Source organism: Geotrypetes seraphini, chromosome 3 (genome assembly GCF_902459505.1).
Source record: "Geotrypetes seraphini chromosome 3, aGeoSer1.1, whole genome shotgun sequence".
In the NCBI taxonomy this organism is placed as follows: Eukaryota; Metazoa; Chordata; class Amphibia; order Gymnophiona; family Dermophiidae; genus Geotrypetes; species Geotrypetes seraphini.
Genome location: NC_047086.1, coordinates 277,968,140 through 277,981,266, shown reverse-complemented (window position 1 = coordinate 277,981,266; position 13,127 = coordinate 277,968,140). Strand labels below are relative to the sequence as shown.

Sequence of the window (13,127 nt, the reverse complement as noted above, 5' to 3'; positions counted from 1 at the left end):
TGATGAGATATATACCCACTTGTAAGATTAATCCTATACCGGTCTGGAGAGTGCTAAAGAATCTAAGTTTATAGAATAAGCAAGCTTATATAAATTCTAAACCTAAGATGAAACATCTTTGCCAGATGGACTGGCCACCCAGACACCCATGTCTGGGTGGTCAGTCCATCACTTGGCTGACCTCTCCCATGTCCAAAAGGTCTTTTTCTAGGCATTTGGGACATGGGCAAATTTTTGGATGAGAATGTGGTATGAAGATACACGACTTAGCAGTCTGGATGTAGAAGTAGAACTATCTCCTCCCAAAAAATTGGGGATGTATTTTTCGAGAATGGACCTTGGACGCAGCCGACTTTGGATGACTAGCATTCTAGGCCCAAAACAGACTTTTTAAAATTATGCCCCTCTAAGTATATTAACTTAAATTGTAACCCGGTTGTAAACCCAAGATGACCTGATTGTAAGCTATACTTGACTCTCAATGAATACCAGTCTGTCTTCATACCAGTATAGGAACCATAAGGAGTAGAAAGAGGGGGAGGAATTATGTGAAATGCACCATACTAGAGTCAGGACCCTCAGCCCCAAAAGCAAAATTTTATATTATTCCCTAACAGCGATATAAACCCACTACTAATATAAAAGCTTCATTTAAAAGCAGGACTTCTGAACAAAATTCAGTTCCTGATCCCTCCCCCAGACACTCACACCCCTTTCCCACTGCTCATAAGGTCTCACAGGCAACTCTTCCCCAGAAACTGAACATCTATTAAGGTGAAATCTGTTTTTTATTAAGCGACAAACTACAACAAGTACAAACAGCAGGCAAAAAGTCAAATATAGAAAACATGGCTCCCCTCCCCCAAGAGGACTGGACTCTTATGTCCTCTCAGGTTACAAAGCGCCCCACCCCCCCATCCCCCCCAAAAGCAGACCCCTCCCAAAACCCCACACCCCCAACCCCCCCCAACCCCCCGCCCCCCAGATCAGACAGGCGGAATGGAATACAACTGCAGTCTATTCAAGATACGACTACGAACCCGGGGAGATAAACTGTCCAAATAGGGAGTCCAAATATGAACAAAGTCTCTGCTCCGTCGACGAGAGGAAGAAACCAGCGTGGCCTCCCATCCTAGAAGGTCATGTAATTTATTCCTCCAGTACCAGAAGGAGGGCGGGACATCCGCCAGCCAGAAATTCAATATACACTTTTTCCCCAAAATATAACATTTGCTCAAAAACAGTTTCTCCGCAGAGGTATTCACAGAAAATAAAGAAAAATGAGCGATCAGCATATGATATGCAGAGACAGGAACAGAAACCCGTAGTAGACCCTGAAGAAAGGAAGCCAAGGCCCCCCAAAAACTCTGAATACTCTCACACTCCCAAAGACCATGAAAATAAGAGTTCACCTCCGCATGACAGGTGAGACAGTATTGGGTATCGACACATCCCATATGGTAGGCCCGGCTCTGGGAGGCATACGCTCTCATCAAGGTCCTGAAGTGGCACTCTCGAAGCTCCGTACTATGCACCAAAGTAGGGATATGGCGAATAGCCCGAAGCAAAAACCCCACCCCGAGCTCCCGCCCCAAATCCCTCTGCCAAGCCTCCAGCACCACGGTAAAATCCCTCGGTGGCCCAAGAGCCCCAAGCTGTTTGTGATATACGGAGACCGAGATCCCAGAGGCAGGGTCCTCCCCCCCCTCCAAAAAGGTGCGAAAACTAATCCCAAAATCCAAAGAAAGAGAGCTCTGAGGAAGGGACTGCTCATAATGCCGCAATTGACAATGAGCAAAGAGAAGACCCGATGAAGGCAGACCACAACGCAGCAACTCAGCGCAAGAGAGGAGCGTCCCATCATCCCGCATCATATGAAAAAGAAACTCAAACCCTCGAGGGAAGTAGCCCCGGGAGAAAGGAAAGATTACCAGTCAGAGGCAGTAACACACTAACATGAGGATCCTGTCGCCATAAAGGCAGCACCCGTCGCCACACTTCCCAAAGGGGGCAAAACAAAACACTACGGTGACAGAAAACCGGCAGAACCGCCAACCGAAATGAACATCTATTAAAGACAGCAAGAAGCTCAGCCACTACTTTCAGATACTTTCTAGCTCATCTTGTAAGAATGAGAAACTAATCCCGTTACTCTGATGCCTAAAAAGAACTTCTTATCCCCAAAAAGGTAAGTATACAAGTCTCCATGACAAGAAAACAACTGTTCAGCTGTGCCAGGCAAGTCTAATCTCCTCCTTGTCTCTGTTTACTTTAAAAGATTGTTTTCGGTGCAAATATAATTAGTATAATAAATAAGAGATTCTGAACACGGGATGTTCCACTAGAATATCGTTCACTGGGATCTCACCTACTATTCCTTACATTTTAAGAGGATTCCTAAAGCAGTCTCAAGGTGATTCTATGTATTTTGAAATATATATTTAAATTAAGTTGTTTGAAAGATAGACTGAAGTAAAACCCATAGAACTTAAAAAAAAAAAGAATAGTTATACCTCAATATGTGGTCTCAGTAACTATTACAGAGGACAAGAAGTGAAAATACTACATTACTCTCACATTTCCTGAAATGGATTCGTTTCAGAAAATGTGAGAGTAATGGGGGAGTGTGTAGTGCAGTGGTTAAAGCTACAGCCTCAGCATCCTGAAGTTGTGAGTTCAAACTCACGCTGCTCCTTGTGACCCTGGGCAAGTCACTTAATTCCCCCACTGCCCCAAGTACATTAGACAGATTGTGAGCCTGCCAGGACAGGCAAGGGAAAATGTTTGAGTACCTGAATAAATTCATGTAAACCATTTTGAACTCTCCTGGGAGAACGGTATAAAAAACTGAATTAATAAAAAAATAAAATTAATAAATTTCATCGGTATTCTCACCTCAGAGCCTAGATATACAAGTTGAAAATTGCATACATCCTGGTACCATTTCATCCTTTTAAAAAATAACATGCATATCTATTCATGGACTAGGTGTGAAAAGACATAGTAAGACTTTTCTTGCTGGGGTGACGGGCTGTATAAGGTATATATGTGCATATATGAATAAACATATGGATGAAGCCACTTCAATAGGAGCAAATACTTAGGCAAAATGCACCCAATAAGAACCTTGGCCAGCCTCCCAAGAGTCATTATCCCCCCCTGGTTACACACAGGAGGATGATGACTTGAAGAGAAGACATGGACCGTAAACACACATTTATTTATACTATACCTGAACTTTTTAAGAGCAAGATGACTAATTATCTACCAAATAGATCACTTCGCTCTGAGAACTTAGCCCTATTAAAGGCAAATGTTAACCCCATATATGTTGAGACCAGCGCAATGACTTTTTGTTGTGCAGGGGTTAAACTGTGGAACTCACTCGTGAGTCAAGTATGGAAATGTGGTGAAAAAGGCAAATTTAAGAAACTACTTAAAACTCAACTGTTCGTAAATGCCTTCTTCTAGATATTCATTCCTCATGATTGATGGTTTCTGAGAATCTCTCTACAATTGTTTGCATAGCCTCTTTTCATTTTGATTTTTATTGCTGATTTCCCCAGGATCTGTTTATTTATGTTTACCTGTTTTTATTTTGTCTTATAATATTATGTACGTAATATCATGTAAACCGTTTAGGTCTTAAACAGTATGGAAATTCTTAAAATAAATAAATAATATTTATCATCCATTGCATGAGTTACTCTATACCCGCCTACATTTTAAATATATTGCAGCCAACAAGTTCTTGAATAAAATCAACTACTGCTTGAAATCTCCAGCTACTTACCCTCTCGTTTACTAAGGTGTGCTAAACGCTAATGCGTCCATAAACTAACATACACGCGTTAGCGTTTAGCGCATGCTAAGTCGATTAACGTGCACTAATCGGTTAGCACACCTTAGTAAAAGAGGGCCTAAGTTCACATTTACCTGAACAGTGCTCAAATTAATCACATAGATTAGGAGTTAAAGAGAATAAATTTTCCATAAAAATGCAAAAAAATAAAAATGTCAACCATTGTCCAGCCCAGGTAATGCCTCTCACTTAAAACAAATCAGATGAAAATTTAAACAACGTGATCGACATTTTCTATTTTAAAATGGCGGCCACAGATTTTAAGGATAATCTGGATTACAAGCGGTTAAGTTGCTACCCTAAATTTATCTGGATAATAATCTGTATAGCAATCTGAATACCATTAGTCTGCCCTTACTTCATCCACTCACTGCCCTGGCAGTACCTGGATAGCACTGAGGCAGTTTGTAAGGAAATGCAGTAGCAGTAGCTCTATCCATATAGGGGTAAATTCAATATAGGTATTATATTTTGATGTCATCATTGATCAAAAAGTTCAATATGATTTTCACTACAGGACTGAACTAATGTATTTTGTTTTCAATCTTGTATTGGGAAGGGAGGGGAGTGAAATGTTTTTGAAGTATTTCTATGATTGATGAAAATGCAATTTTGAAGTTAATAATATGTATATGTACATTTTAATGCATTGTTTCTGATTGAAAAATTAATAAAGTTTTACAAATATATATATATATCTAGGTTGCTAAAAGTTAGGTGCCAAAAATTGGTCACTAAGCTAGTATTCTGTAACAACAGAGTTGCATGCCACCTCTGTTACACAACCGCAGCTTGTCTGAAGTTATGCACCAAACGTTGGACACGGCCACTTATGCCATGTCTATTGCTTGTGTAAACAGTGGCACTTACACTCATAGGTTGTAAAATCCACTGCTTCTACCCTGACTACACCTCTAGACCTTGCAGAATTGGCACTTAGCACGGATCTTAAAGGCACCTAGGACATCATTTAGTAAATCCAGCACTTAATATCTAGAAAAAAATTTAGGAAGGCGCTACCTGGATGAGTCCTAATGATATTCAAAGTGATATAACTGGCCTGAAGAGGTTCCTAAGTGATTAACTTGCCTTATCAGGGCTAATCACTAATTTTCAGCAGGTGAATGCTGCTGAAAATAGCCAGTTAGCACCAAACTGAAAACCAACTATAGTGGAGACATTCTGAGAGTGAAATTGGCACTTTTCCAGTTATATGCCAATATTCAGCACTGGATGAGGTAACTGCATACACAGGACCACATAAAAGTCAGTCTTATCTTTATAATGTACCCCAAGGCCAGTTAAGTGCATTAGCCAGCTCCACAAACCCAGAAATTCAATGTCAGTGCCTGAACATGACCAGACAAGCCCCTCTTATCTGTACCCTTCTCTTCCACTGCCAACTCCAGACTCAGTCTCTTCTTTCATGCAGCACTGTACGCTTGGAACAGGCTGTCTGAATCAATACGTCATGCTCCATCCCTGGCAGTGTTCAAATCCAAGCTAAAGGCCCACTTTTTTGAAACTGCTTTCAATTCTTAACTCCCACTCACTGCTGTCAGATACCTTACCCACTATAATCTCCCCAACCCGTAAATGTCCTGTCTAAATTAGATTAGACTCTACATTCTGTGTTAGAATGTATAGTGCTGCATACGCCTTTCAGTGCTATAAAAATAATAAATAGTAGTAGTAGTAGTACCATGTTTCCCCGAAAATAAGACAGTATCTTATATTCATTTGGGGCCCAAAAAAGGCACTAGGTCTTATTTTCGGGTAGGGCTTATTTTTTTCATGTACATGATCATCTCTCCCTTCCTCTCCTTCACCCCAATTCTTCCTCTTTGCTTTCCCCCACATGTGTAACATCTTTCCTCCCCTCTCACCCATACCCTTGTGCCTTCCCTCTGCAGCATCTTTCTATCCCTCCATCCCCCTGTGCAGCACAACCCTTGCCCAGCTTCCATATGTATTTTTCATACAGTTCTTCACTGTCAGTTTAATTTCCATCCTATAAGTTCACATAGAATTTTTCTTTTTTCAACCATCTTTATTTTCTCTTCTTTATTAATTTCCAGGTACTTTAGTTAGATTGTGAGCCTTCGGGACAGTAAGGGAATTTTTTAAGTACCTTCTTACTTCTCATTTATAATCTTAATGTATATTTTCTTCAAACCGCTTAGAACCTAACGGATGTAGCGGTATATAAGAAATAAATTACATTACATTACATTACATTACATCCTTCCCTCCCTCCCATCCCTCGTGCAGCAGAGCCCTTTGCCCAGCTTCCATCCTTCCCTCCCTCCCATCCCACGTGCAGCAGAACTCTTGAGCACCCGCCACCACACTCGCAACGCAGCCAAACCACCAATGACCCTCTATCCTTCTCTCCCAATCGATCACCGCCGACCATAACCATAAAAGCCTTGCTACAGAGGAGCGTCAGGCCAGCAGCACTAACAGGCTGCTTCGCGACTTTCTCACTGGAGCCGTCTGTGTCTGATAACGTCATCTAACCCAGTATCTCGTTTCCAAAAGTGACCAATCCAGGTCACAAGTACCTGGCGGAACCCAAATAGTAGCAACATTCCATGCTACCGATCCCAGGGCAAGTAGCGGCAACTTAATACTAGTCAAAAGGAATAATTTAATGAGTATTTAGGAAAATCGCAGCCACTGTTCTAGGAGAGAGTGCCAGTTCTGTTTGGCAAAAGCACTCTAGGAATTCAGCTTCTGCTCAAAGTGACAGCCACTGGCATTTATATCCCTCCAGCTCCTACTGAAATGACCCGTGGTACAGGGTGCAGCTTTGTTACATACAACCAATATACTGTACTCACGTTTTGTACACCTCACTGATCCAGGAGCTCTGCTCCAACCGTGGCAGCACTGTCCTCCACAGACATTCACTCTGCAACAGCAGCAAGAAAAGAAACTCTCTAGTGCGGTTTAAAACAAAGTGGTTACCTAGTACTGGTTCACTTTTGACCCACAGGTTCTTAGAGAATTCATTCACATGAGATGTTGGATAGACGGTATTTTCACTGGCTTGCAGAAACATTTTTAGTATAACCCTAATGGAATATTAAAAGCATTTGCTCTTGGTTGCTCCTGGTTTTTCAAAGTCAACTTTTTCCTTGTTGCTAAATTTGATCAACTTATCAAACAAGCACTACTCAGAGAGAAACAAACTGCCCTATTAACTGTACCATGTTTTCTGATTATCAAAAATATCAGGCAAAAGACTTCAAAATGGTACAGTCTGATGCAGAGCTCAAAAGAGATTTTGTTGTTATCCGTGAAAATTAATGAATGAAAACTGCGCCATGTCTCTCTAAAACAGCAAATACAGTAGTTGTAGTGGCTCTGGATAAAACTGAATTACACTTTCCCCTCCGTATTTGCGAATTCCGTATCTATGGATTTGGTTATTCGCGATTTTTGACCAAAAAAGTAAATTTTAATTTTTTGGGGCTTTTATAGCCCTGTAAGCCACCCCCCCCCCTTAATCCTTACCTGGTGGTCTAGCGGGTTTTGGGGGCAGGAGCGATCTTCCCATGCTCCTGCCCCTTGCAGATCGCTCACAGGAAATGGCTCGAGAGACTACAGGAGCTCAAGGCAGCCATTTCCTATGAGCGATCTGCATGGAACAGGATCAAGGGAAGATTGCTCCTGCCTGAAAACCCGCTAGACCACCAGGTAAGGCTTAAAGGGGGGCTTACAGGGCTAAAAGTAGCCAGGGGAAGCCGGGGATAAGGGCAGAACCGGCCCAAATATTATTCGCGGTTTTTCCATATTCACGTGCCGGCTCTGCCCCTAACCCCTGCCTAAAAACTACCATAAGGATTATCCAAAGATGATGACAGAAGGAGCAGCTCAGATGATTTGTATCTGTTACTATAAAAAGGACAACAAAACTTGTAACAAGTTTAATCAGTGGAGATCTTACAAATTTCTTACAAGTGTTTGGATTTTTTTTTGCTGTTTGTATATGAAAAGGCAAAACAAAAGCCCCAAAACCCCAGCAGCCTTTTTTTTTCTGTATTTGTGATGTAGTACAATATTGCTCGGAAGTAAAAACAAGAGACCAAAGACAGGGTCAAGCCCAGAACTACTCTACTACTTCTCTTAATCACTGCACAAGTGAGAAAACTCCCCAGTCCAAAAACTTGAATTACTTAGATTGCTTTGACATTGCACACAGAAAAAGTTCACTTATCTCATTCCACGTTGATGGGTTCTGATGCGTTATGCCAAAGCTGCTTCAGAAAACCCAAACTCCAAAAAACATTCATAAAAAACTGTGGTCTCGCTCAAGCTGTGTATGACTTCTTCGTAAGAGCGAGACCATACTTTTAATGAATGTTTTTAGCTTGACCGAGACCACAGTTTTTATGAATGTTTTTGGAGTTTGGGTTTTCTGAAGCAGCTTTGGTGAAACACGTCAGAACCCATCAACGTGGAATGAGATAAGTGAACATTTTCTGTGTGCAATGTCAAAGCAATCTAAGTAATTCAAGTTTTTGGACTGGTGAGGTCTCTCACTTCTGATTGAGAGAAGTAGTAGATTAGTGCTAGTCTAGTTTTTACTTCCGAGCACTATTGTATTGCTTCATAAATACAGAGAAAACAGGCTCCTGGTTTTTCGCTTTTGTCATATATGAATATTACCTCAGGCAGCATATACCCCCTCTTTTATCAAGCTGTCAGAGGTTTTTAGCATGGGCTGGCGAGGTAAGTGCTCCGATGCTCATATGAATTCTATTTGTGTCTGAGCATTTACCATGCTGACCCGCACTAAAAACCTCTAGCACAATTTCATAAAAGCTGGCCATAGTGAGGTTTGGTGTTTCCTGTCGACTGAATTGGTATGACTGAAAAGGGGCTCTTGAATGCTTCTCTACACTACAGCATCATCTTTTAAACAATTCTTGTATCCCCATTAGAAAAAGGTTTTATACCCTGCAAAGAATACAGTCTACTTAAAATTAGATGGCATTCAACTCTTGTTCCACCTTTCTTTTCTTTTTGAAAATGGTAAATTTAAAGATGGATCAAAACTAATCTGGATTTTGTGATTCTCCAGTAATATGGCCAAGAAGGGTTAGAGAAACAGGATTACACATGTACAAGAAATACTGAACTACTAATCATGTCTCCTCAACAGCACATACATGTGCACACAGATCCAGAACTATAGATAGGACTGGGTAGCCAGTATTTAAATTGACCTTATCCACCAATTGACCTTACTTAATGCAAAGTCACTTATTGCTGCATTTCTTGCAGTTTGTCTTAATACTACAGTGCATGCTCCTGCAAAAAGTATGACCTTGCTGAAAAGCAGCATGTGAAAAAAGCTATTTACTTAGCTCAAGTCTAAATTTCAGTAATTTTCATGTCCAGATTTTGTAAACTCAGACATATTGCTGAGATGTGAGAAGTCATGAATTTAAAAGAAATGAAAGCTACAGAAAAAAATATTTCACACATTTTATTTTAATACTCTATTGACCACTAGCACCTGAACTGATCTTCTTGCTGCTTTAACCCTAACCTTTCATAGAGCAGTGTCTCTCAAACTGTGTGCCCCAAAGAGATTTCGGGAAATTCCAGAATTTTACTTTCCCCCCTTTTTACAAAACTGAAAAAGTGTTTTTTAGCACCAGCTGACGCGCTAAATGCTCTGCACTGCTCCCGACGCTCACAGAGTTCTATGAGTATCGGGAGCAGCGCAGAGCATTCAGCACGCTGGCCTGCATTAAAAACCGCTTTCGCTGTTTTGTAAAAGGGGGCATTTATTTTAAAAAAAATTCCCTTCTTAAGTATGCACTAGAATAGATGACATGTACACCGTGTATGCAAAAGTCTGTCAATGTTATGAGAGACTGTATGTGTAAGGATACAACCGTCCAGACAAGCATCATTCTTGAAAACTAAAGGCAAGTAATTTAATTTTTATTTTTTTGTAGTTATCCTAACTTGAGCAACAAAACAATCAAGGCTTTGTTACCATTTGGATCTTGTTATCTTTGCGAACTTGGATTTTCAGCTCTGACAGAAATTAAATCGAAAAAAAGAGAATGACTACAGATGGTGGATGATGAAATGCGTGTTTGCTTGTCGACTATTGAGCCACATTTTGAGTTAATTTCTACACAAAAATAAGCACATCCATCACAATGATTAGCAATTCTATTCTATTTACTTTAGTTTCACCATCATTATTTTCTCTTCTTTATTAATTTCCAGGTACTTTAGTTAGATTGTGAGCCTTCGGGGCAGTAAGGGAATTTTTTAAGTACCTTCTTACTTCTCATTTATAATCTTAATGTATATTTTCTTCAAACCGCTTAGAACCTAACGGATGTAGCGGTATATAAGAAATAAATTACATTACATTACATTGTTACAATTACCCAAACATAGCTTAAAGAATTTTAAATAATTCTCAAATTTATTTTTTTGCTGGTTTTGCAATTTTATAATTTCAATTATAATGTGCCATGAAAAACATTTTACTTTATTTACCCCCTCCTTTACACTAGCGTTTTTAGCACCGGCCGTGGCGGTAACAGTTCGAACACTCATAGGAATTCTATGAGCGTTGAAGCTGTTACCGCTGCGGCCGGCGCTTTGTAAAGGAGGGGGTTAGTGCCAGAGCTAAAATAAAGTTTGAGAGACACTGGGTTAGGGGCAGCATTGTTAAAAGGATTTTCATTCTGGGAGAAGAGATTATTATTTAATTTAAAACTCTGAACACCACAGCTGGCTCTCAACATAGAACTAAATTCAACTCTCACTATGATTAGCCATAAAAGTTACTATTTCCACAACTTCCTTCCTCTGTGATGCTTTATATGTGAAAAAGGGCTCTTTAAAAAAACTGTACAGAGGTACAGTACATGCACACGAAGATGAAATGAGAGACTGCATGCAGGTGTTCTCAGGATGAAGTTGTGATGTGCATACCAAATATACAGTACACCATTTTCAGAGATGGAGGGAGGACACTGGTCTGCAGCCGGTGATTACTGGCGGAATCTATTTTATAAACCACATAGGCAACTGTGGAGACTTACAGGCGCCTTTTTTCTAATATGACCCACTGGGTTTCTAAAGTATGCACATTTATTCCATGATGCAATAATTATTGAGCATATCTTGAAAAAATTAGCAGCTGAGGCTTGCCAGATTTTAGAAGCTTAATGCCCAGAGACCCATTGACCTTACCCCTGCAGAGGCTGCTTTTGCTGGATCTGTGCCCCGGGATTTGGCTTGCTGCTGCTGCTACTCGTCCTACGGCTCCGCTCCTGCGCATTATAGTCGGCACTGAATTGCAGGTAAGTCCGTTGATGGCCTGGCTGCAGCACGTACGTGATCCTTCTGCTACTACTGCTCCTCCGCGTGCCGCCGCCGTTGCTGCTGCTGTCCGGAGGAGCGCGCGCCGCTGCCAACAGCGCACATGCCACGAGCAGGAGAAAGAACGCGCGGTCCCAGCCGAGCCCGGACATGGCCTGAGCGAGCCCGCAACTCCCGCCGTCAACCTGCCTAGCAGGAGAGGGGGAAACAACCCAAAGAAGCGCGGCTACTTCACCCGGCTTCTGCAGGAAGTGAAAAAGTCTCCTCGGCAAACAACCTGGGGATTGCAAAGTTAAAAGAAAAAATTTGAAAAGATCCTGTCGCCGTCAAGAGTTGCCTAAAACAGCAGTACAGCGAAATAACCGAGGGGGGTGTTGTCCGGGACTTCTGTGGCGAGCTGGAAATAGTTGTAGTGCGTGCCGTGCATGTGCACTTCAGAAATATTATTTAAGGCAGATGATGCTCCCAGGCTTTAAAAAGTTTGTGTATGTGTACGCCAGGGGCAGCCTGTCAGCTCCGACAGCCAATCTCCAGCAGACATGACGTCAGGGGGAGATCCTATGTGGAAAAAGCCTGGGATGAGGCCCAGATTTGTCCCAGCCGCGTTTCAGCGCCGGAAAAAAAAAGAGAGGCAGGGTTATGGAATTCCCCCTCCCCCTCAACTTCCATTTGTCAAAGAAGGGAGGAACCAGGCTTTGAATGGATTTATTCAGGAACTTTTTTTTTAGTTTTTTTTGTATGCTCACAGCATAATAAGAGTCCAGATACAATAGTGTTCAATGCCAGTTACGTGACAGTCAGAATGGAACTTTATTTACACTAAACAAAAAACAAGAGCCCACAAATTCTGAATAAAAAATGAATATCCTGAGGCCCACTGTAATTATTCATTACAGAAAACAGAGCAAACGCATTTCCAAAGCATCCAAGGTGAGTCATTCTCTGTCATTTTCATTATAGCATTAAAAACTGAAGGGGGGGAGTGCTAAAAAGTTCTCAGTCCAATCAATTTCCTAAATTCTGAGCGTTATTTTTCCACTGTTGCTGAAAAAAATGTTATTTTATTTTGCAATGTGTCAATTTGCAGAATGGTATTGCTGTGTTTTGACATTGTTTCAGATCACTGATTGAACCATAGAAATGAAAAGTGTGGAATTTTCAAGTGTGGACCTCCAAGCTGTCATGAAGTTCCTATTCCTGCAGAAGAAAACTTCAAAGGAATCTGTGAATGTATGATGCAAACATTGAGTGACAAATGCCCATCATACTTCACAGTGAAGAAGTGGTGTGCAAACTTTCAGCATGGAGATTTCGAGACCAAAGATCTGGGAGGCCTCAAATGGTGTCAGCTCCTGATATTGTTGATCATTTCCGTGACCTGATGTTGGCAACTATTGGCTAAAACAGTATCTTTCAAACTTTCCCGAGCCGGGGCACACTAAAAGTAGTGGCCACGCCTAGAGGCATCCAGAAGTGCACGGACATCGCCGTGATGACATCACGTTGACATCCATGCATGCGCATAGGACCTCCAGCCAGGCCCTCAAAACTGACACATTTCAATCACTATATTGAAAATAAAATCATTTTCCCTACCTTTATTGTCTGGTGACTTTATTTTTCTGTGATTTTAACTATGTTTCCAGGGCCTTCTTATCTATTGACTGTTTTTCTCTCCGTCTTCACATTCTGCCTTGCATCCATCTTTGATCCAAACAGATTTTGAATTACAGTCCACTCGAGGGGGCAAAACTTTCAAAATAGAACAAAACACAGAAGACCCCCCCCCCCTCTCTTCAATACTGTGCAAGTTTCTCAAATAATATAATCATGTAACATTTAAAGGCTTTTAAATATTTAAATGTGCTCATAAGCTCTTCAGTAAGGCGCCACAACAGCG

General features: G+C 41.2%; 1 protein-coding gene across 7 annotated transcripts in view; it reads right to left on the bottom strand.

The window, feature by feature from the left end:
- LTBP1 (latent transforming growth factor beta binding protein 1) overlaps positions 1-11,550 on the bottom strand; it is a 941,660-nt gene extending 930,110 nt beyond the window's left edge. For all 7 annotated transcript variants that reach the window (XM_033937066.1, XM_033937071.1, XM_033937073.1 and 4 more), the window contains exons 1-2: positions 11,099-11,550; positions 6,706-6,776 (exon numbers count right to left, since the gene is read on the bottom strand). In XM_033937066.1, the coding sequence (XP_033792957.1) occupies positions 6,706-6,776; positions 11,099-11,379 (352 nt within the window). In that variant the 5' untranslated portion in view covers positions 11,380-11,550. The remainder of the gene's footprint in view (positions 1-6,705; positions 6,777-11,098) is intronic.
- Between the last annotated feature and the right edge of the window lie 1,577 nt (positions 11,551-13,127).